This window comes from Ascaphus truei, chromosome 16, assembly GCF_040206685.1.
Source record: "Ascaphus truei isolate aAscTru1 chromosome 16, aAscTru1.hap1, whole genome shotgun sequence".
Taxonomy (NCBI): domain Eukaryota; kingdom Metazoa; phylum Chordata; class Amphibia; order Anura; family Ascaphidae; genus Ascaphus; species Ascaphus truei.
Genome location: NC_134498.1, coordinates 53,127,029 through 53,151,983, shown reverse-complemented (window position 1 = coordinate 53,151,983; position 24,955 = coordinate 53,127,029). Strand labels below are relative to the sequence as shown.

The following is a 24,955-nucleotide window of genomic DNA, read 5'->3' as shown; positions in this document are numbered from 1 at the left end:
GACCAAAGTGATATTCAACAAATGTGTCAAGTCTGCAAAGATTGAAATAAATGGAATAGATCTAGAAGTCAAAAACAATGTCTACGCTTGGCCGGCAAGTAACAACAGGAACCTTTTGAATGAAATCAATACAAGAATGAAGATGGAATGGGACGCGTTTGGAACAAAATAATATTTCAAAAGGAACCTTTGATGGTTCCTCAAGAATGTTTTTGACCAGTGTATTCTTCCTGTGCTCACTTATAGGAGTGAAGCGTGGACCGTAAACACGAAGATAATTCAGAAGCTTCAGACAACACAAAGCAATGGAGAAATGTCTGATGGATATTACCCAAAGAGACAGGAAAAAGAATCAATGGGTTTGAAACCAAACAAAAGTCTGTGACAACACCACAAGGGTGAAGAACTTAAAAGGGAGAAGGAGCGGCTCAGTGAGTAAAGACACTGACTGGCACTGAGTTTGAAGCAGGGGAACCTGGTTCAATTCCCAGTGTCGGCTCCTTGTGACCTTGGGCAAGTCACTTTATCTCCCTGTGCCTCAGGTACCAAAAACATAGATTGTAAGCTCCACGGGGCAGGGACCTGTGCCTGCAAAATGTCTCTGTAAAGTGCTACGTATAACTAGCAGCGCTATACAAGAACATGCTATCATTATTATTAAAATGGCGGTGGGCCTGTTATATCGCAAGAAGAAACAACCAATTTTGGACAAAGATGGAACTCGACTGGATTCCAGGAGAGAGATTAAAAGACAAGGACGACCAGAAGTAAGATGGGAGGATGAAATCAGGACATTTGTCGAGCAACGTGGACCTGAGAAGCTGTAACCGCAAAACCTGGGAGATTTTATGCAGCAGTGGGGACACAGGGGCAGAAGATGATGTGTGGGTGGACGTGATAAACATATAGAGATAACCATAACACACAAAACAGGACAGGTACTCCTATGATCAAAATAGTAAGATTAGCTAATAAATCTCACTATTTTGAACATAGGCGTGCCTGCCCTGTCTTGCGTACTATTTTGAAGGTATGCACCCTCATCCCAGTTTTTGTTTTGAGAGTGTGCTGTGCAGGGAGAGAGGGGGAATAAAATAAATAAACACACACACACACACACACACACACACACTCTTAGCGGTGGCCTAAACCGAGAACAGTTTCATGAGTCATTACTGACACGAAAACTCTCTTCCCATGAGTGCTATAGGCCATGTCTATACATAGTGCGCTATATGCATGCATACATAGCTGTCTCTTACACATACAAATACACAATGTAATTCCATCCCTATATACCAATAGGGACCACATAGTATCTACACACACTTATAGTAATGCAACACTCTCTCACATTTCCACACCATTGATATACACTCCCACTACACACACACCTTTTGTAAAGCGCTGTATACACTATGGGCTTTTTATAAATTTATACTTACTCACACACACACCACTAACATTCAGGGACAACTTAAGTCATAAATCGCATACTACACAGGGGGGAGGGATAGGCTTCAGAGACAGATACATTCCAAGATGCACTGTTTTTAAGTAAAATCCTTTCTTGCTTTATCCACTGTAACACCGGCGGAAGCGGAGATTAAAAGCTCGCACAAATAAAAGCATTTCGTTAGCCACAGAACGGTATCGTCTATTCATTTTTGATTATTAAAGCTCGGCTAACACGGTATAGATACACACACACACACACACACACACACTTTAAGTTATGGTGGGTGAAAAAGGCGACAAAACCCATATATATATGGTGACCCATAAAAGATGACCCTGTGTGCTCATTTGCATGTCATTTCCCAGAATCCCTTGCTGCAATGGAAGCACTGTATGCTAGGTGATAATGGTTGAAAAGCAGGGGTGCAGACCTGTCTAAGGCATGTGATGTCTATATCTATACACACGGGTGTCCTCCAGTGAGTGAGCGTGCCCTCCCAATGAGTGAGCGTGCCCTCCCAATGAGTGAGCGTGCCCTCCCAATGAGTGAGCGTGTCCTCCCAATGAGTGAGCGTGCCCTCCCAATGAGTGAGCGTGCCCTCCCAATGAGTGAGCGTGCCCTCCCAATGAGTGAGCGTGCCCTCCCAATGAGTGAGCGTGCCCTCCCAATGAGTGAGCGTGCCCTCCCAATGAGTGAGCGTGCCCTCCCAATGAGTGAGACACCTCTTCCGTCTCTATCCCAGGAAATACCTGAAAACCAGAGGTAACTCTCAATGTATTACTTCCTGGTAAAATATTTTATAAATAAAATAAATAAATCTATATGGGTGTGTAATGTTATCTATATATAGATATATATGGGTGTGTGATGTTATCTATATCTATATTATATTATAATATATATATATATATATATATATATATATATATATATATGATGTGATATCTATCTATATTATATATATATATATATATATATATATATATATATATATATATATAAAATGGGGATGTGATGTGTATATATATGGGTGTGTGATGTGATATATATATATATATATATATGTGATGTGATATCTATCTATATTTTATAATATATATATATATATAAAAAATGGGGATGTGATGTGTATGTATATATATATATATATATCTATATGTGTGTGATATATATATATGGGTGTGTGATATATATATATATATATGGGTGTGTGATATATATATATATATATATATATATATGGGTGTGTGATATATATCTCTTCCCCTCACCACTCTGCTCCCCCAGGAACACCAGCTTGAATTTCCGCAGTGGGTTCCCGAACTCTCCGCCACCGGCAGAACTCATGATGATGGAGCCGAATCACGGAGCCAGAAAAGAACCGGAGCCGGAACCGGAACCGGAGCGGGAGCGAGGACGTATGGGTGTGCGCGTGCGCAGGGGGAGCCGGGCGCGGCCTGTCTGACATCATGGGGGACGTGCACGCGCATGGAATGATCGGCCATCTTGGTACACCCATAGGTGGTGGTGGTGCACGTCATGGTGAGGGGGAGGTGTCAGGTATATTTCTTGTAATTATAAGTAGTGAGCGTGCCCTCCCAATGAGTGAGCGTGCCCTCCCAATGAGTGAGCGTGCCCTCCCAATGAATGAGACTGTCCCCCAATGAGTGAGCGTGCCCTCCCAATGAGTAAGCGTGCCCTAATAATAATAATAATAATAACTGTACCCCAATGAGTGAGCGTGCCCTCCCAGTGAGTGAGACTGCCCTCTCAATGAATGAGACTGTCCTCCAATGAGCGAGACTACCCTCCCAATGAGTGAGCGTGCCCTCCCAATGAGTGAGCGTGCCCTCCCAATGAGTGAGACTGTCCCCCAATGAGTGAGCGTGCCCTCCCAATGAGTGAGACTGTCCCCCAATGAGTGAGCGTGCCCTCCCAATGAGTGAGACTGTCCTCCAATGAGTGAGACTGTCCTCCAATGAGTGAGACTGCCCTCCCAATGAATGAGACTGCCCTCCCAATGAGTGAGACTGCCCTCCCAATGAATGAGACTGCCTTCCCAATGAATGAGTGTCCCCCAATGAGTGAGCGTGCCCTCCCAATGAGTGAGCATGCCCTCCCAATGAATGAGACTGTACCCCAATGAGTGAGCGTGCCCTCCCAGTGAGTGAGACTGCCCTCTCAATGAATGAGATTGTCCTCCAATGAGCGAGACTACCCTCCCAATGAGTGAGCGTGCCCTCCCAATGAGTGAGTGTGCCCTCCCAGTGAGTGAGACTGCCCTCTCAATGAATGAGACTGTCCTCCAATGAGCGAGACTACCCTCCCAATGAGTGAGCGTGCCCTCCCAATGAGTGAGCGTGCCCTCCCAATGAGTGAGACTTGCCCTCCCAATGAGTGAGACTGTCCCCCAATGAGTGAGCGTGCCCTCCCAATGAGTGAGACTGTCCTCCAATGAGTGAGACTGTCCTCCAATGAGTGAGACTGCCCTCCCAATGAATGAGACTGCCCTCCCAATGAGTGAGACTGCCCTCCCAATGAATGAGACTGCCTTCCCAATGAAGGAGACTGTCCTCTAATGAGTGAGACTGCCCTCCCAATAAGTGAGCGTGCCCTCCCAATGAGTGAGACAGCCCTCCCAATGAGTGAACGTGCCCTACCAATGAGTGAGCGTGCCCTCCCAATGAGTGAGACTTGCCCTCCCAATGAGTGAGACTTGCCCTCCCAATGAGTGAGACTGTCCCCCAATGAGTGAGACTGTCCCCCAATGAGTGAGCGTGCCCTCCCAATGAGTGAGACTGTCCTCCAATGAGTGAGACTCCTCCAATGAGTGAGACTGCCCTCCCAATGAGTGAGACTGTCCCCCAATGAGGGAGACTGTCCCCCAATGAGTGAAACTGTCCCCCATTTAGTGAGCCTGCCCTCCCAATGAGTGAGCGTGCCCTCCCAATGAGTGAGACTGTCCCCTAATGAGTGAGCATGCCCTCCCAATGAATAAGCGTGCCCTCCCAATGAGTGAGCGTGCCCTCCCAATGAGTAAGCGTGCCTTCCCAATAGGTGAGACTGCCCTCCCAATGAGTGAGCGTGCCCTCCCAAGGAGTTAGACTGCCCTCCCAATGAGTGAGACTGTCCCCCAATGAGTGAGACTGTCCCTCAATGAGTGAGACTCACCCAATGAGTGAGACTGTCCCCCAGTGAGTGAGACTGTCCCCCAGTGAGTGAGACTGTCCCCAATGAGTGAGCGTGCCCTTCCAATGAGTGAGCGTGCCCTCCCAATGAGTGAGACACCTCTCCCGTCTCTATCCCAGGACATACTTGAAAACGAGAGGCAACTCGCGTTGCCTAGGAGTAACATTTCACTCTTCCGTTTCTCCATTCGCATACATGGCATGGCCAAAATGTTTCTCTTCTTCCTCCGTAATATTGCAAAGATCCGTCCTTTCCTCTGTCACTGTACTGCTAAAACTCCAATGCCTGCCCTTATCCTCTCCCGTCTGGATTATTGTAACATACTGCTAACAGGCCTTCCTGCCACAACTGTCACCCCTGCAATGTATCCCAAACTCTGCTGTTAGAATCATTTCACTTTCTCCCAGAACACTGTGTGCTCATCTCCTCCTTAATTCTCTCTCCTGGCTTCCCACCAAGTTCCCGATCACCTACAAAGTTCTCCTGCTTACCTTCCAGGATCTCCACTCCTCCGCTCCTCCCTACACATCATCTCTGATCTCTCGTTATATCCCTGCTGGTCTCCTGCACTCTACCTATAACTGTCTCCTCTCCACCTCTACTACTCTCTCTCTCTCACCTTAAACCTTTCCCCTCATTGCCCCTTACCTGTGGGACCCCCTCACACTCAGTATACGCCAAGCACCCTCTCCCCACCTTTAATACAAACCTTAAAACTCACCTCTTAAATAAAGTGTTTCAACAGCCCGGACTCGTGGTTCCTGTCCCACACCCAGTCTCTCCTACCAACCGTCAAGGCCAGGCACTGCTATCTAATGCACTTACCCACCATCAAGGCCAGGCACTGCCATCTACAGCACTTATTCCCTCACCTGCTGTCTCTGTGAGTCTCCCAACATACCACTTAGATTGTAAGCTCTGCAGGGCAGGGATTTCCTTTCCTATTGTCTGTCTTTGCTGTGCTTACTGTATTATTATTATAATTCCCTGTACTGTCTCTTTGTAAAGCGCAGAGTACACTGTCTGTGCTATATAAATAAAGATATACATATATGTTGAGTTTAACTCGTGGGCTTCTGGGGCAGGGTGTGGGGGAGGAGTGGGGGGTGGGGGGGAAGTGGGTGAGGAGGGGGGGGGGGGAGTGGGGGTTATAGTTTGTCCCTGAGCCCCTCATGCTTACCCCCGTCAGGTCCGTGTGCACACAGAGAATACACCACTCAAAGACACGTCAAGGTTTAGAAGTAGATATTTATTTAATGTTTCAATAGGACCTATAGAAGGTACCACACGGGTGATACTCAACTCACACGCACATGGGAACGGGCACACGCCCAGGACACTAACCAACCGCATCCTGACCAAGTGTAAATTGGGACTCCACGTGATCTCGTTGGGTGGGAGGAGAGCACAAGGGCAGTGTGATGTACAATGTAACGTGCGCTATACAGGGGGAATCTGGTTACAAGCTTCGTTCTGTGCGGCAACCACTTCAACTGCTGCTCTCTCTCTCTGCTTCCTCCTTCTCATCTTCCTCATCGTTCTCTCCCTGCAGTTTGTGCCGAGCAAACTCCTCAATCACCACATCTTCAGTGCTGGGGAGAGAAGGGAGGGAGAGGGGAGGGAGAGGAGGGGAGGGAGGGAGAGGAGGGGAGGGAGGGAGAGGAGAGAAGGGAGGGAGAGGAGAGAAGGGAGGGAGAGAAGGAAGAAAGAGGGGAGGGAGAGGAGAGAAGGGAGGGGGAGAGAAGGGAGGGAGAGGAGAGAAGGGAGGGAGAGAGAAGGGAGGGGGAGAGAAGGGAGGGAGAGAGAAGGGAGGGGGAGAGAAGGGAGGGAGAGAGAAGGGAGGGAGAGAAGGAAGAAAGAGGGGGGGAGAGGAGAGAAGGGAGGGAGAGGAGAGAAGGGAGGGGGAGAGAAGGGAGGGAGAGAAGGAAGAAAGAGAGGAGAGAAGGGAGGGGGAGAAGGGAGGGAGAAAAGGAAGAAAGAGAGAAGGGAGGGAGAAAAGGAAGAAAGAGAGAAGGGAGGGAGAAAAGGAAGAAAGAGGAGAGAAGGGAGGGTTGGGAGGGGAGGGAGACGGTAGAGGGGGAGAGGAGAGAAGGGTGGGACACAGGAGAGATGGGAGAGAGAAGGGAGGGATGGAAGAGGGGATAGCAGAGAGAGAGAGGAAGGAGAGAGACAGAGAAGAGGGACCAAAGTACATGGCATGGCAGGAGGGGATGCAAGACGGAAAGAATCAGAGCACATAGGGGTAAAGTCTTTACTCCGCTTAATCTAAAACTTCCAACTACCGCGTGAGTTTAATACACAGTATAAAGGTGTCCAAGTGTACAGCGGGGTGCGCACACACACACACACACACACACACACACACACACATATATAACAGACACAGAGTCACAGACATACACACAAGGAGAGTGCTTTTTTTGGACAGTTGTCACTTACCTTGTCATATCTGTATGTTTCATGTGTCCAGGCAAAGTGATATGGGGGAAAATACACAGTGTGAATATTGCAGAAGCCAATATCCACTTTATAGCCATGTCAGAATGTGACAACCCTGTGCTACAGTGTGACAAACCTGTGCTACAGTGTGACAACCCTGTGATCCAAACCGTGATACAGTGTGACAACCCTGTGCTACAGTGTGACAAACCTGTGATCCAAACCATGATACAGTGTGACAACCCTGTGCTACAGTGTGACAAACCTGTGCTACAGTGTGACAACCCTGTGATCCAAACCGTGATACAGTGTGACAACCCTGTGCTACAGTGTGACAAACCTGTGATCCAAACCGTGATACAGTGTGACAAACCTGTGCTACAGTGTGACAAACCTGTGATCCAAACCGTGATACAGTGTGACAACCCTGTGCTACAGTGTGACAAACCTGTGATCCAAACCGTGATACAGTGTGACAAACCTGTGCTACAGTGTGACAAACCTGTGATCCAAACCGTGATACAGTGTGACAACCCTGTACTACAGGGTGACAAACCTGTGATCCAAACCGTGATACAGTGTGACAACCCTGTGCTACAGTGTGACAAACCTGTGATCAAACCGTGATACAGTGTGACAACCCTGTGCTACAGTGTGACAACCCTGTGCTCCAGTGTGACAAACCTGTGCTCCAGTGTGACAACCCTGTGATCCAAACCGTGCTACAGTGTGACAACCCTGTGCTACAGTGTGACAAACCTGTGCTACAGTGTGACAACCCTGTGATCCAAACCGTGCTACGGTGTGACAACCCTGTGATCCAAACCGTGCTACAGTGTGACAACCCTGTGCTACAGTGTGACAAACCGTGCTACAGTGTGACAACCCTGTGATCCAAACCGTGCTACAGTGTGACAACCCTGTGCTACAGTGTGACAACCCTGTGATCCAAACCGTGCTACAGTGTGACAACCCTGTGCTCCAAACCTGTGCTACAGTGTGACAACCCTGTGATCCAAACCGTGCTACAGTGTGACAACCCTGTGCTACAGTGTGACAAACCTGTGCTCCAAACCGTGATACAGTGTGACAACCCTGTGATCCAAACCGTGCTACAGTGTGACAACCCTGTGCTACAGTGTGACAACCCCGTGATCCAAACTGTGCTACAGTGTGACAACCCTGTGATCCAAACCGTGCTACAGTGTGACAACCCTGTGCTACAGTGTGACAACCCCGTGATCCAAACTGTGCTACAGTGTGACAACCCTGTGATCCAAACCGTGCTACAGTGTGACAAACCTGTGATCCAAACCGTGCTACAGTGTGACAAACCGTGCTACAGTGTGACAACCCTGTGATCCAAACCGTGCTACAGTGTGACAACCCTGTGATCCAAACCGTGCTACAGTGTGACAACCCTGTGCTCCAAACCGTGCTACAGTGTGACAACCCTGTGATCCAAACTGTGCTACAGTGTGACAACCCTGTGATCCAAACCGTGCTACAGTGTGACAACCCTGTGATCCAAACCGTGCTACAGTGTGACAACCCTGTGATCCAAACCGTGCTACAGTGTGACAACCCTGTGCTACAGTGTGACAACCCCGTGATCCAAACCGTGCTACAGTGTGACAACCCTGTGCTACAGTGTGACAACCCCGTGATCCAAACTTTGCTACAATGTGACAAACCTGTGCTACAGTGTGACAACCCTGTGCTACAGTGTGACAACCCTGTGCTACAGTGTGACAACCCCGTGATCCAAACCGTGCTACAGTGTGACAACCCTGTGCTACAGTGTGACAACCCCGTGATCCAAACTTTGCTACAATGTGACAAACCTGTGCTACAGTGTGACAACCCCGTGATCCAAACTTTGCTACAATGTGACAAACCTGTGCTACAGTGTGACAACCCCGTGATCCAAACTTTGCTACAATGTGGCAAACCTGTGCTACAGTGTGACAACCCTGTGATCCAAACCGTGCTACAGTGTGACAAACCTGTGATCCAAACCGTGCTACAGTGTGACAAACCGTGCTACAGTGTGACAACCCTGTGATCCAAACCGTGCTACAGTGTGACAAACCTGTGATCCAAACCGTGCTACAGTGTGACAACCCTGTGCTACAGTGTGACAAACCTGTGATCCAAACCGTGCTACAGTGTGACAACCCTGTGCTCCAAACCGTGCTACAGTGTGACAACCCTGTGATCCAAACTGTGCTACAGTGTGACAAACCTGTGATCCAAACCGTGCTACAGTGTGACAACCCTGTGATCAAAACTGTGCTACAGTGTGACAACCCTGTGATCCAAACTGTGCTACAGTGTGACAAACCTGTGATCCAAACCGTGCTACAGTGTGACAACCCTGTGCTACAGTGTGACAACCCCGTGATCCAAACCGTGCTACAGTGTGACAACCCTGTGCTACAGTGTGACAACCCCGTGATCCAAACTTTGCTACAATGTGACAAACCTGTGCTACAGTGTGACAAACCTGTGATCCAAACCGTGCTACAGTGTGACAACCCTGTGCTACAGTGTGACAACCCCGTGATCCAAACCGTGCTACAGTGTGACAACCCTGTGCTACAGTGTGACAACCCCGTGATCCAAACTTTGCTACAATGTGACAAACCTGTGCTACAGTGTGACAACCCTGTGATCCAAACTTTGCTACAGTGTGACAACCCTGTGAACCACACGGCGGTACAATATGTCACAACCGGTGCTAAATGCTACCTTCCATAGCAGAGCGCACAAACAATATCATTGTATAATGTACAGCGTCTCAGAGCCAGCAACTTGGGATGCCCCTAGAAGGGGTCTAAATGGTTAAAGATAGTAAACCTGGGTGCTAAGGCGAAAAAGGTAATTTAATGACTAAACTGAGTAATCTGTGTATAATGCCAGATAGATTGTACATTGTTATCTCTGAGAGCTGGGTCACATGTCATGTACACCGTGTCTTCGCAGGGACACTCACCCTCCGATGGTTTGGGGTGCATCAGCGTGAGCGGAAGTTCAACTGTGACATCACTGAGGCAAAAAAACAGAGGTCAGGAAGAGAGAGAGAGAAGGGGGGGACAGCAAGACAGAGAGGGGGGGACAGCAAGACAGAGAGGGGGGGACAGAGAGAGGGGGGACAGAGAGAGGGGGGACAGCAAGACAGAGAGGGGAAGACAGAGAGAGGTGGGAACAGCGAGACAGAGAGGGGGGAGCAAACCAGAGAGGGGGGACAGAGAGAGGGGGGGACAGCAAGACAGAGAGGGGGAGACAGCAAGACAGAGAGAGGGGGAGACAGCGAGAGGTGGGAACAGCGAGACAGAGAGAGGGGGGACAGAGGGGGAACAGCAAAAGAGAGCGGGGGGACAGTGAGACAAAGAGGGGGAGGGCAGCAGGACAGAGAGGGTACAGCGAGAGGGGGACATAGAGACAGAGAGAGGGTAACAGCAAGAGAGAGGGGGGACAGCAAAACAGAGGGGGGACAGTGAGACAGAAAGAGGGACAGCAAGATGGAGAGAATGGGGGACAGCGAGACGGAGAGACGGGGCAGAGAGGGAGGGGACAGCGAGGCAGAGAGAGGGACAGAGAGGGGGGTACAGTGAGACAGAGAGAGGGGGACAGCGAGACAGAGAAAGAGAGACAGCAAGATGGCAAGGAGGGGGGATAGCGTGAGATGGAGAGAGGGAGACAGCAAGGTTAGGCTCTGTGTGTACCTGATGTTAGGCCCTGTGTGTACCTGATGTTACGCCCTGTGTGTACCTGATGTTAGGCCCTGTGTGTACCTGATGTTAGGCCCTGTGTGTACCTGATGTTAGGCCCTGTGTGTAACTGATGTTAGGCCCTGTGTGTACCTGATGTTAGGCCCTGTGTGTACCTGATGTTAGGCCCTGTGTGTAACTGATGTTAGGCCCTGTGTGTACCTGATGTTAGGCCCTGTGTGTACCTGATGTTAGGCCCTGTGTGCACCTGATGTTAGGCCCTGTGTGCACCTGATGTTAGGCCCTGTGTGTACCTGATGTTAGGCCCTGTGTGTAACTGATGTTAGGCCCTGTGTGCACCTGATGTTAGGCCCTGTGTGCACCTGATGTTAGGCCCTGTGTGTACCTGATGTTACGCCCTGTGTGCACCTGATGTTAGGCCCTGTGTGTACCTGATGTTAGGCCCTGTGTGTACCTGATGTTAGGCCCTGTGTGTAACTGATGTTAGGCCCTGTGTGTACCTGATGTTAGGCCCTGTGTGTACCTGATGTTAGGCCCTGTGTGTAACTGATGTTAGGCCCTGTGTGCACCTGATGTTAGGCCCTGTGTGCACCTGATGTTAGGCCCTGTGTGTACCTGATGTTAGGCCCTGTGTGTGCCTGATGTTACGCCCTGTGTGCACCTGATGTTAGGCCCTGTGTGTGCCTGATGTTAGGCCCTGTGTGTAACTGATGTTAGGCCCTGTGTGCACCTGATGTTAGGCCCTGTGTGTACCTGATGTTAGGCCCTGTGTGTACCTGATGTTACGCCCTGTGTGTACCTGATGTTAGGCCCTGTGTGCACCTGATGTTAGGCCCTGTGTGTAACTGATGTTAGGCCCTGTGTGTACCTGATGTTAGGCCCTGTGTGCACCTGATGTTAGGCCCTGTGTGTACCTGATGTTAGGCCCTGTGTGTACCTGATGTTAGGCCCTGTGTGTACCTGATGTTAGGCCCTGTGTGCACCTGATGTTAGGCCCTGTGTGCACCTGATGTTAGGCCCTGTGTGCACCTGATGTTAGGCCCTTTGTGCACCTGATGTTAGGCCCTGTGTGCACCTGATGTTAGGCCCTGTGTGTACCTGATGTTAGGCCCTGTGTGTAACTGATGTTAGGCCCTGTGTGTACCTGATGTTAGGCCCTGTGTGTACCTGATGTTAGGCCCTGTGTGTACCTGATGTTAGGCCCTGTGTGCACCTGATGTTAGGCCCTGTGTGCACCTGATGTTAGGCCCTGTGTGTACCTGATGTTAGGCCCTGTGTGCACCTGATGTTAGGCCCTGTGTGCACCTGATGTTAGGCCCTGTGTGTAACTGATGTTAGGCCCTGTGTGTACCTGATGTTAGGCCCTGTGTGTACCTGATGTTAGGCCCTGTGTGCACCTGATGTTAGGCCCTGTGTGCACCTGATGTTAGGCCCTGTGTGTACCTGATGTTAGGCCCTGTGTGTACCTGATGTTAGGCCCTGTGTGTACCTGATGTTAGGCCCTGTGTGCACCTGATGTTAGGCCCTGTGTGCACCTGATGTTAGGCCCTGTGTGCACCTGATGTTAGGCCCTGTGTGCACCTGATGTTAGGCCCTGTGTGTCCGTGATGTTAGGCCCTGTGTGTGTACCTGATGTTAGGCCCTGTGTGCACCTGATGTTAGGCCCTGTGTGTAACTGATGTTAGGCCTTGTGTGTGTACCTGATGTTAGGCCCTGTGTGTCCGTGACGTTCGGCAAGGTGTGTACCTGATGTTAGGCCCTGTGTGTCCGTGATGTTAGGCCCTGTGTGCACCTGATGTTAGGCCCTGTGTGCACCTGATGTTAGGCCCTGTGTGCACCTGATGTTAGGCCCTGTGTGCACCTGATGTTAGGCCCTGTGTGTACCTGATGTTACGCCCTGTGTGTACCTGATGTTAGGCCCTGTGTGCACCTGATGTTAGGCCCTGTGTGTAACTGATGTTAGGCCCTGTGTGTACCTGATGTTAGGCCCTGTGTGTACCTGATGTTAGGCTCTGTGTGTACCTGATGTTAGGCCCTGTGTGTACCTGATGTTAGGCCCTGTGTGTAACTGATGTTAGGCCCTGTGTGTACCTGATGTTAGGCCCTGTGTGTACCTGATGTTAGGCCCTGTGTGTACCTGATGTTAGGCCCTGTGTGCACCTGATGTTAGGCCCTGTGTGCACCTGATGTTAGGCCCTGTGTGTACCTGATGTTAGGCCCTGTGTGCACCTGATGTTAGGCCCTGTGTGCACCTGATGTTAGGCCCTGTGTGTAACTGATGTTAGGCCCTGTGTGTACCTGATGTTAGGCCCTGTGTGTACCTGATGTTAGGCCCTGTGTGCACCTGATGTTAGGCCCTGTGTGCACCTGATGTTAGGCCCTGTGTGTACCTGATGTTAGGCCCTGTGTGTACCTGATGTTAGGCCCTGTGTGTACCTGATGTTAGGCCCTGTGTGCACCTGATGTTAGGCCCTGTGTGCACCTGATGTTAGGCCCTGTGTGCACCTGATGTTAGGCCCTGTGTGCACCTGATGTTAGGCCCTGTGTGTCCGTGATGTTAGGCCCTGTGTGTGTACCTGATGTTAGGCCCTGTGTGCACCTGATGTTAGGCCCTGTGTGCACCTGATGTTAGGCCCTGTGTGTAACTGATGTTAGGCCTTGTGTGTGTACCTGATGTTAGGCCCTGTGTGTCCGTGACGTTCAGCCCTGTGTGTACCTGATGTTAGGCCCTGTGTGTCCGTGATGTTAGGCCCTGTGTGCACCTGATGTTAGGCCCTGTGTGCACCTGATGTTAGGCCCTGTGTGCACCTGATGTTAGGCCCTGTGTGCACCTGATGTTAGGCCCTGTGTGCACCTGATGTTAGGCCCTGTGTGCACCTGATGTTAGGCCCTGTGTGCACCTGATGTTAGGCCCTGTGTGCACCTGATGTTAGGCCCTGTGTGCACCTGATGTTAGGCCCTGTGTGCACCTGATGTTAGGCCCTGTGTGCACCTGATGTTAGGCCCTGTGTGCACCTGATGTTAGGCCCTGTGTGCACCTGATGTTAGGCCCTGTGTGCACCTGATGTTAGGCCCTGTGTGTCCGTGATGTTAGGCCCTGTGTGCACCTGATGTTAGGCCCTGTGTGCACCTGATGTTAGGCCCTGTGTGTCCGTGATGTTAGGCCCTGTGTGTACCTGATGTTAGGCCCTGTGTGTGCCTGAAACGTTGTTCTTTGTTGGGTTTGCTACACATTTTGGCTTTTTCCCCTATTGAAGTAATTTACCCCATCCTTTTTTCATATTAATGCGGTGATGTCATAATGTGCGCCATGATGTCATATTACATCCCTTTATATCATTACCTTGATGTCAGGTCCCCCAAAATGCTGCAAAGAAAGAAATATGAAGTGAGAATTATGATGTGTGGTAGGGGTAATGTATATATATACACACACACACACACACACACACACACACACACATAATGTCTGTATTGTATGTCTTTATTTATATAGCGCCATTAATGTACATAGCGCTTCACAGTAGTAATACACGGGGTAATCAAATAAATAACAGATAATATAAATAACAGATCATGGGGATAAGTGCTTTAGACATAAAAGTAACATTTCGGAAGAGGAGTCCCTGCCCCGAGGAGCTTACAGTCTAATTGGTAGGTAGGGAGAACGCACAGAGACAGTAGGAGGGAGTTCTGGTAAGTGCGTCTGCAGGGGGCCAAGCTTTATGCATCATGTGTTCAGAATGTTCACAGTGCTATTCGTATGCTTCTTTATGCAAGTGTGTCTTAAGGTGGGTCTTAAAGGTGGATAGAGAGGGTGCTAGTCGGGTACTGTCACACACATCCTGCATATTCAACCACAGAAAAAGATGGGGGGGTGTACTTGGTGGACACATACAGAGACGTATCTAGCTGTGTGTGAATAGGTTACATACCCTCCTCTGGAAACCATCAGATTAATTCGGACTTTATAAGACACGAGGATCCCCAGGACCTCCTTATCCATCCCAGAGCGCAGACTGAGGGAGGGGGAGAGACAGATAGAAATAGCACACGGATACTTCCACTTACAGCTCAGTAACTGAACAGGAACAAAAGCCATCCCTAAGTACAGAGCGGGCACGGAGCGGGCACAGGGAAGGTACAGAGCGGGCACGGAGCAGTTACTGAGCAGGTACGGAGCGGGCACAGGGAAGGTACAGAGCGGGCACGGAGCAGTTACTGAGCAGGTATAGAGCGGGCACAAGGAAGGTACAGAGCGGGCACAGGGAAGGTACAGAGCGGGCACAGGGAAGGTACAGAGCGGGCACAGGGAAGGTACAGAGCGGGCACAGGGAAGGTACAGAGCGGGCACAGGGAAGGTACAGAGCGGGCACGGAGCAGTTACTGAGCAGGTACGGAGCGGGCACAGGGAAGGTACAGAGCGGGCACGGAGCAGTTATGAGCAGGTACGGAGCAGGCACAGGGAAGGTACAGAGCGGGCACGGAGCAGTTATGAGCAGGTACGGAGCGGGCACAGGGAAGGTACAGAGCGGGCACGGAGCAGTTATGAGCAGGTACGGAGCGGGCACAGGGAAGGTACAGAGCGGGCACGGAGCAGTTATGAGCAGGTACGGAGCAGGCACAGGGAAGGTACAGAGCGGGCACGGAGCAGTTACTGAGCAGGTACGGAGCGGGCACAGGGAAGGTACAGAGCGGGCACGGAGCAGTTATGAGCAGGTACGGAGCGGGCACAGGGAAGGTACAGAGCGGGCACGGAGCAGTTACTGAGCAGGTACGGAGCGGGCACAGGGAAGGTACAGAGCGGGCACAGAGCAGTTACTGAACGGGCACAGGGAAGGTACAAAGCAGTTACGGAGCGGGCACAGGGAAGGTACAGAGCAGGCACGGAGCAGTTACTGAACGGGCACAGGGAAGGTACAAAGCAGTTACGGAGCGGGCACAGGGAAGGTACAGAGCGGGCACGGGGCTGGCACAGGGAAGGTACAGAGCAGGCACGGGGCTGGCACAGGGAAGGTACAGAGCGGGCACGGAGCAGTTATGAGCAGGTACGGAGCGGGCACAGGGAAGGTACAGAGCGGGCACGGAGCAGTTACTGAGCAGGTACGGAGCGGGCACAGGGAAGGTACAGAGCGGGCACGGAGCAGTTATGAGCAGGTACGGAGCGGGCACAGGGAAGGTACAGAGCGGGCACGGAGCAGTTACTGAACGGGCACAGGGAAGGTACAGAGCAGTTACGGAGCGGGCACAGGGAAGGTACAGAGCGGGCACGGGGCTGGCATGGAAGGTACAGAGCGGGCACGGGGCTGGCACAGGGAAGGTACAGAGCGGGCACGGGGCTGGCACAGGGAAGGTACAGAGCGGGCACGGGGCAGTTACTGAGCAGGTACGGAGCGGGCACAGGGAAGGTACAGAGCGGGCACAGAGAAGGTACAGAGCGGCATGGGGCTGGCACAGGGAAGGTACAGAGCGGGCACGGAGCAGGTACAGTGCAGCACGGGTCTGGCACATGGAGGGTGCAGAGAGGGCATGTAACTGCCACACAAGGTCACAGTTACATTGTGGACGATGCCAGGTTGGTGTCCTCATGCTTGAGTTTGCCGTCCAGGGCCAGTCCGCGCTTCTCCCGATTATTGGCCAGCGCTGGAGTCACTGCGTAGGTCCTGCACAATGTGGAGTTTGCAGCTACAGTGTCACTGGGGAGAAGAAAGTGGAGAGAGTGAGGGGGGGGTGAGAGAGAGTGAGGGGAGAGAGGAGGGAGGGGGGAGAGAGAGGAGGGGGGAGAGAGGGGGGAAGAGAGAGTGAGGGGGTGAGAGAGGGAGGGGGGAAGAGAGAGTGAGGGGGGATGAGAGAGAGGGAGGGGGGAGAGGGAGAGTGAGGGGGGGGAAGGGAGGGGGGGGAGAGAGGGAGGCGGGGAGTGAGGGGGGAAGAGAGAGTGAGGGGAGAGGGAGAGTGAGGGGAGGAGGGGAGAGAGTGAGGGGGGAGAGAGAGAGTGAGGGGGGGTGAGAGAGAGGGAGAGGGGGAGGGGGGAGAAAGGGAGGGGGGGGAGTGAGGGGGGAATAGAGAGAGTGAGGGGGGAGAGGGAGAGGGAGGGAGGAGAGGGAGAGTGAGGGGGGAGAGGGAGAGTGAAGGATAAGGGGGTGAGATGGAGGGAGGAGGGGGGACTGAAATGGAGTGAGGAGAGGGGACTGAACTGGAGGGAAGAAATTAATAAATGAAGGGGGGAAATACATGGATTGGGAAGAGAGATTTGGGGGGTGTTTTTGTCACTAAAATATATAGGAAATGTTCAGCTTTAATAACTGTAATTTTCCTGTTGAATTTCAGCGTCCCCCTATTATAAAAACGTACACGTGGCACCCCTAACCTTACACGTGGCACCCCTAACCTTACACGTGGCACCCCTAACCTTACACGTGGCACCCCTAACCTTACACGTGGCGCCCGTAACCTTACACGTGGCACCCCTAACCTTACACGTGGCACCCCTAACCTTACACGTGGCGCCCGTAACGATGAGTGTACTAGAGAGAGGGGGACGGGGTCTGAAAGAGGCAGCGACACAGAGCATAGAGTGCGCCACCCCTCATCCCCCCGAGTTATTCATAATACTCTGATAGTGCAGATCGGGGCATTATCGCAAGGAAACTCCTGCTAACATCAGTGTGACAGTGTCCCGACCGGCAGTATCAGAGTGTAATGTCTCCCACTGAAACACAAAAAACAAAAAGCGCAGACGCATATAGTGAAGTAAGTTCCAAAATTCATACATATTAAATTTGTAAGATATCTGCGTACATCAATTCAGAAAATATTAGGCATTTCCTGCACTGATGACATGTGTTACCCGGCACCGCAACGACCACAGAACCGCAACGACCACAGACCCGCAACGACCACAGAACCGCAACGACCACAGACCCGCAACGACCACAGACCCGCAACGACCACAGACCCGCAACGACCACAGAACCGCAACGACCACAGACCCGCAACGACCACAGAACCGCAACGACCACAGACCCGCAACGACCACAGAACCACAACGACCACAGAACCGCAACGACCACAGACCCGCAACGACCACAGACCCGCAACGACCACAGAACCGCAACGACCACAGACCCGCAACGACCACGGGATCAGTTGTTGTCCGCTTACCCTTCCGTGTGGAAATCCAGGCATGACGATCTCTTCATCTGCCGCCTTGGGAGACTCTCCGTTCACCTCTGTGTGTCTGGGTAGAACACCCTCGGATACCGGGATTCGCACGGAACTTCCGAGGAGCGAGCCTGACAGCGGCTCCAACGGTCCCGGTATCCGAGGGTGTTCTACCCAGACACACAGAGGTGAACGGAGAGTCTCCCAAGGCGGCAGATGAAGAGATCGTCATGCCTGGATTTCCACACGGAAGGGTAAGCGGACAACAACTGATCCCGTGGTCGTTGCGGGTCTGTGGTCGTTGCGGTTCTGTGGTCGTTGCGGGTCTGTGGTCGTTGCGGGTCTGTGGTCGTTGCGGTTCTGTGGTCGTTGTGGTTCTGTGGTCGTTGCGGGTCTGTGGTCGTTGCGGGTCTGTGGTCGTTGCGGTTCTGTGGTCGTTGCGGGTCTGTGGTCGTTGCGGTGCCGGGTAACACATGTCATCAGTGCAGGAAATGCCTAATATTTTCTGAATTGATGTACGCAGATATCTTACAAATTTAATATATATGAATTTTGGAACTTACTTCACTATATGCGTCTGCGCTTTTGTTTTTTGTGTTTCAGTTGTTCTAGGTGTGTTGAGTCACTCCGTTTACCTACAGCTGCAGACGTCAATTGCAACTCTAGAGGTTGTTGTTATATATATCACATAGGTGTACTTATGGGATAATATCTCCTCACAATAGAGTTTATTAGCTGCGCACTTTTATCCTGCTCTTTTCTGATGTCTCCCACTGCCTGTGCACTTACTTTATCTCTTCGCTGCAGACAGTCTTGGAGTACTTGTCCAGGGCATAGAGTACCACGTCTGTCACCTGCTCCACTGGGGGGACATGACAACACGTTACACACATGTAACATCTTACCACATGTACCTCCTGCACAGAGACGGCGTGTGCACCCTGCACGCTCCTTATAACGGGCTGTGTTGTTCCTTGCACACTAACTTGCAGCCACCTCCCCTCACACACCTGAGATCTTGATCTTTTTCACTATTTTGTTGGTTGTGTTGTTGATTTTCACGTTCACGTTGATGGGCTCCCCATGATAATATATCTGGAGAAAGACAAACAAGGAGAGGAGGAGAGAGAGAAACTGTTAGGGGGGGGGGGAGAGATACATGGTAGGGGGGGAGAGGGGAAGAGATACATGGTATGGGAGGAGGGGGGAGAGAGTGCACTAGAAAAGGTTAGAGAGAGGGAGAGAGAGAGAAATAAGCTGGGAGACAGAGGGAAAATGGCGATTTGGGACTCTTGGGGTGCGGGGGCCACCTCTTTGTCCAGTGAAGCCTCCAGCTGCAGTGGGCGATCTGACATCATGAATTGACGCGTGGTGTCAGCACGAGGGGCGGGTCCTGATACCTCAGGCGCATACTGCACCTTCCGGACAATGAGACGCGCGGAGCTCCTGGGCGGGGGGGAAAGTGCAATGTTTACTAATCACGCAAATAATACTAAACGTATTTTATTACGTACATATTATTATGTAATATTGTTTATTTGACCAATTTGAGAGTTCTTCATCGACAACATTTCCAAACCTTACAGGTCTCTTCATTGAGTATACTCACAAAGCTCTGTACACATGAAGAAGAGACCTGTGAGGTTAGGAAAGCTCTGTACATGTGAAGAAGAGACCTGTGAGGTTTGGAAAGCTCTGTACATGTGAAGAGACCTGTGAGGTTTGGAAAGCTCTGTACATGTGAAGAAGAGACCTGTGAGGTTTGGAAAGCTCTGTACTCATGAAGAAGAGACCTTTGAGGTTTGGAAAGCATTGTACACGTGAACGAGAGACCTGTGAGGTTTGGGAAATTCTGTACATGTGAAGAAGAGACCTGTGAGGTTTGGGAAGTTCTGTACTTGTGAATAATGCTAATCGATGAAAAGCTCTCATGTTGGTCCAATAAAAGGGATCATAATCTGCTACACATCTCATTTTCTCCAGAATAGCGACTAGAACGATGCGCCATGAGATAAAAGCGATGTCACCGCACGGGGTCAGTACTAAACACTGGACATCATGTCCCTGGAGAGGGCCGGAGCCATGAGATAAAAGCGATGTCACCGCACGGGGTCAGTACTAAACACTGGACATCATGTCCCTGGAGAGGGCCGGAGCCATGAGATAAAAGCGATGTCACCGCACGGGGTCAGTACTAAACACTGGACATCATGTCCCTGGAGAGGCCGGAGCCATGAGATAAAAGCGATGTCACTGCACGGGGTCAGTACTAAACACTGGACATCATGTCCCTGGAGAGGGCCGGAGCCATGAGATAAAAGCGATGTCACTGGAGGGATCGAAGCTTTAACGTTTCATCGCTCTCACCTCTTGTGAATTTTCTCCTCCAGGTTTTCTGCACAGAATCCTTTCACCTCAAAATCCACCCCGCATGACTGCAAGAGAAACAACCAATGAGAGGCGAGGAGGCAAAACACTGCAAGAGAAACAACCAATGAGAGGCGAGGAGGCAAAACACTGCAAGAGAAACAACCAATGAGAGGCGAGGAGGCAAAACACTGCAAGAGAAACAACCAATGAGAGGCGAGGAGGCAAAACACTGCAAGAGAAACAACCAATGAGAGGCGAGGAGGCAAAACACTGCAAGAGAAACAACCAATGAGAGGCGAGGAGGCAAAACACTGCAAGAGAAACAACCAATGAGAGGCGAGGAGGCAAAACACTGCAAGAGAAACAACCAATGAGAGGCGAGGAGGCAAAACACTGCAAGAGAAACAACCAATGAGAGGCGAGGAGGCAAAACACTGCAAGAGAAACAACCAATGAGAGGCGAGGAGGCAAAACACTGCAAGAGAAACAACCAATGAGAGGCGAGGAGGCAAAACACTGCAAGAGAAGCAACCAATGAGAGGCGAGGAGACAAACACTGCAAGAGAAGCAACCAATGAGAGGCGAGGAGACAAACACTGCAAGAGAAGCAACCAATGAGAGGCGAGGAATCAAAACACTGTAAGAGAAGCAACCAATGAGAGGCGAGAAGACAAACACTGCAAGAGAAGCAACCAATGAGATGCGAGGAGACAAACACTGCAAGAGAAGCAACCAATGAGAGGCGAGGAGACAAACACTGCAAGAGAAGCAACCAATGAGATGTGAGGAGACAAACACTGCAAGAGAAGCAACCAATGAGAGGCGAGGAGACAAACACTGCAAGAGAAGCAACCAATGAGAGGCGAGGAGACAAACACTGCAAGAGAAGCAACCAATGAGAGGCGAGGAGACAAACACTGCAAGAGAAGCAACCAATGAGAGGTGAGGAGACAAACACTGCAAGAGAAGCAACCAATGAGGGGCGAGGAGACAAACACTGCAAGAGAAGCAACCAATGAGAGGTGAGGAGACAAACACTGCAAGAGAAGCAACCAATGAGAGGCGAGGAGACAAACACTGCAACAGAAGCAACCAATGAGAGGCGAGGAGACAAACACTGCAAGAGAAGCAACCAATGAGATGCGAGGAGACAAACACTGCAAGAGAAGCAGCCAATGAGAGGCGAGGAGACAAACACTGCAAGAGAAGCAACCAATGAGAGGCGAGGAGACAAACACTGCAAGAGAAGCAGCCAATGAGAACTGAGCGGAGCAGGACACGCCCCCGCGGGGCACAAGGCTTTTGGAAATCCAGCAAAAATATCTTGAATGAAGAAATGGACGTAGGTGTTACATGACTGAGCGCTCTCACTTTGCTGCACCTCGTGTGATCCTGTTCTCCTGGCCTCGCCCCCTTGCTGCACATGACCAGGGTTTCCACCTTCTACTGCAGGCTAACCCGGAGATACCATATTAACATTTAGCGCTTACCTTCGGCGGTGGCGCCTCCCGGGGTCCTCTGGTATCCTCTCGGCATCTCCCCCTGCAACTCCCGTCAGTATGGCTACGCGGCATCACGTTGCCATGACAAAGAGTAGTGAGGCGTCACATGACATGGAGCTGCATTACATCACGTAGTGTCCCGTTGTCATGGCAACGTGACACCATTTGCCGCCGCCCTGCCATATTGACAGGCGTTGCAGGGGGAGATGCTGGGAGGACGCCGCCACATGCCACCGCCCGGACGTGTACAAGGTAAACCCGTAACCCGGAGCTACGTGGCCAAAACCCATTGTCTCCGGGTCAAACCCGCAGTGGTGGCAACCCTGCACATGACTGATCTCCCCCACAGTAAAACAGCGCCAGCGTTTATAGCGCCCTCCTGCTCACCTTCCCAGCATCCTCCGGGCCCGGCTGCAGCGTTACTGAACACGGCAAGTTCTTGACCATCTGCAAAATGGGAGGTGAGAACGTGAGGCTGACCTGACACTCATGTGATGGCGCAGGGGAGCGCAAACTTTTACTGCTGCGCCCCCCTGCCTGGCCTGCTCGGAGCTCGCGACCCCCCTCCTACCTCGCAGCTGCGCCAAATGACGATTCCGGAGTCACGTGACATCAGGTCACGTGACCTGCGGCGTCATTTGACCCTTGTGTCGTCACATAACCCTGGGGCGTTGCCATGGGGATGCATTACAGCGTCTGAATCACGGTACGTTTTATTGTTGCAGGGGCCTCACGCGATCCCCTCGCATTTCATTTAAATGCCTTGGGGAAGAGCGCGGGAACTCTGCAACCGCCCGTGCCCGCCCCCCCCCCAGACAAATCTCCCGCCCCACTGTGAGGTGATCCCCCCCCCCCCCAGTTTGCGCACCCCTGTGAGGGCGCACGCCCCTCCCTCCTGCACTGTGTGTGCTGGTTCCTCACATTGAAGCAGAATGGGAAGGCGTTCTCCCCCAGCTTCGTGCGTAGCTTCTCCTGGAGGGGGGTGAGGGGCTTCTTATCCTCAGGAAGGGGGGGATACACCTGGCAGGACAGAGCGTACAGATCCTTCCTGAAACTCAGGCCAATGAGCTCCATGTCATCACGGCCGTAACGAAATGCACAGGTCAGCGTCACGAAGACTGGACGGGGAGGAGGAGGAGAGAGAGCAAAAGAGGGAGTGAGAGAGACAGAGAGGAAGAAATGAGGAGAGAGAAGAAGAGATCAAAAAAATTAAAAAGGGAAAGACAGAAAGAGAGAGATCCCCAGAAAGACACGAGCGGGAGAGGCAAATGGAAAAGAGCGTTAAATAAAGAGAGCAAGAGAAGGAGAAAAGCACAATGCAGAGTGCCACAAGCTAATGGGGATACAAATGCCAGGTTTCATCAAGCTCCGGTGCGCGGGATCAGGCCAGAATCCGGCATTATCTGCCGCAGACTGCCGGAGTGGGGTTTCATACAGCAACATTTTCATAGTGAACCCCTCACTTCAGAGAGAACTCCAGCGCCTCCAATTACCCTTAGCCACCCTAAAGCCCCCACAACAATGAGCTGCCTGGGGTGTTACCTTTTTTGTCTTTCTGATACTCTGGGGCGATCAGAATGACTCCATCTGCAGAGCGAGAAGAGGAAACACATAGCCAAGGGGTGTGACATATGGTGTGTGTGGTATGGGGTGTGACATATGGTGTGTGTGGTATGGGGTGTGACATATGGTGTGTGTGGTATCGGGTGTGACATATGGTGTGTGTGTGGTATCGGGTGTGACATGATGGGTGTGGTATGGGGTGTGACATATGGTGTGTGTGGTATGGGGTGTGACATATGGTGTGTGTGGTATGGGGTGTGACATATGGTGTGTGTGGTATGGGGTGTGACATATGGTGTGTGTGGTATGGGGTGTGACATATGGTGTGTGTGGTATGGGGTGTGACATATGGTGTGTGTGGTATGGGGTGTGACATATGGTGTGTGTGGTATGGGGTGTGACATATGGTGTGTGTGGTATGGGGTGTGACATGATGGGTGTGGTATGGGGTGTGACATATGGTGTGTGTGGTATGGGGTGTGACATATGATGGGTGTGGTATGGGGTGTGACATATGGTGTGTGTGGTATGGGGTGTGACATATGGTGTGTGTGGTATGGGGTGTGACATATGGTGGGTGTGGTATGGGGTGTGACATATGGTGGGTGTGGTATGGGGTGTGACATATGGTGGGTGTGGTATGGGGTGTGACATATGGTGTGTGTGGTATGGGGTGTGACATATGATGGGTGTGGTATGGAGTGTGACATATGGTGTGTGTGGTATGGGGTGTGACATATGGTGTGTGTGGTATGGGGTGTGACATATGGTGTGTGTGGTATGGGGTGTGACATATGGTGGGTGTGGTATGGGGTGTGACATATGGTGGGTGTGTGGTATGGGGTGTGACATGGTGGGTGTGTGGTATGGGGTGTGACATATGGTGTGTGTGGTATGGGGTGTGACATATGGTAGGTGTGTGGTATGGGGTGTGACATATGGTGGGTGTGTGGTATGGGGTGTGACATATGGTGTGTGTGGTATGGGGTGTGACATATGGTGTGTGTGGTATGGGGTGTGACATATGGTGGGTGTGGTATGGGGGGTGACATATGGTGTGTGTGTGGTATGGGGTGTGACATATGGTGGGTGTGGTATGGGGTGTGACATATGGTGTGTGTGGTATGGGGTGTGACATATGGTGTGTGTGGTATGGGGTGTGACATATGGTGTGTGTGGTATGGGGTGTGACATATGGTGGGTGTGGTATGGGGTGTGACATATGGTGTGTGTGGTATGGGGTGTGACATATGGTGGGTGTGGTATGGGGTGTGACATATGGTGGGTGTGGTATGGGGTGTGACATATGGTGGGTGTGGTATGGGGTGTGACATATGGTGTGTGTGGTATGGGGTGTGACATATGGTGTGTGTGGTATGGGGTGTGACATATGGTGTGTGTGGTATGGGGTGTGACATATGGTGTGTGTGTGGTATGGGGTGTGACATATGGTGTGTGTGGTATGGGGTGTGACATATGGTGGGTGTGGTATGGGGTGTGACATATGGTGTGTGTGGTATGGAGTGTGACATATGGTG

General features: G+C 51.4%; 2 protein-coding genes across 4 annotated transcripts in view; both read right to left on the bottom strand.

Moving 5' to 3' along the window:
- Positions 1 to 5,878: 5,878 nt before the first annotated feature.
- The window catches only part of ARR3 (arrestin 3), a 47,740-nt gene continuing 28,663 nt past the window's right edge, over positions 5,879 to 24,955 (bottom strand). Inside the window, exons 5-17 of one of the 3 annotated variants that reach the window (XM_075573586.1) lie at positions 23,397 to 23,441; positions 22,776 to 22,972; positions 22,242 to 22,301; positions 20,350 to 20,417; positions 19,293 to 19,428; positions 18,993 to 19,077; positions 18,772 to 18,844; positions 16,380 to 16,517; positions 14,757 to 14,840; positions 14,165 to 14,188; positions 10,083 to 10,135; positions 7,088 to 7,097; positions 5,879 to 6,240 (exon numbers count right to left, since the gene is read on the bottom strand). In XM_075573586.1, the coding sequence (XP_075429701.1) occupies positions 6,138 to 6,240; positions 7,088 to 7,097; positions 10,083 to 10,135; positions 14,165 to 14,188; positions 14,757 to 14,840; positions 16,380 to 16,517; positions 18,772 to 18,844; positions 18,993 to 19,077; positions 19,293 to 19,428; positions 20,350 to 20,417; positions 22,242 to 22,301; positions 22,776 to 22,972; positions 23,397 to 23,441 (1,076 nt within the window). In that variant the 3' untranslated portion in view covers positions 5,879 to 6,137. Of the gene's footprint in view, positions 6,241 to 6,739; positions 7,098 to 10,082; positions 10,136 to 14,164; positions 14,189 to 14,756; positions 14,841 to 16,379; positions 16,518 to 18,771; positions 18,845 to 18,992; positions 19,078 to 19,292; positions 19,429 to 20,349; positions 20,418 to 22,241; positions 22,302 to 22,775; positions 22,975 to 23,396; positions 23,442 to 24,955 lie in introns of those variants that run through there. The other 2 variants (XM_075573584.1, XM_075573585.1) reach the window with 2 other exon arrangements.
- LOC142467648 (uncharacterized) lies at positions 7,090 to 10,053 on the bottom strand. Its single transcript, XM_075573592.1, has 3 exons — positions 10,021 to 10,053; positions 7,428 to 9,130; positions 7,090 to 7,223 (listed from the first exon to the last, which is right to left on the bottom strand). Exons 1-2 carry the CDS (start codon positions 10,051 to 10,053, stop codon positions 7,682 to 7,684), a joined length of 1,482 nt encoding a protein of 493 aa, XP_075429707.1. The 3' UTR covers positions 7,090 to 7,223; positions 7,428 to 7,681.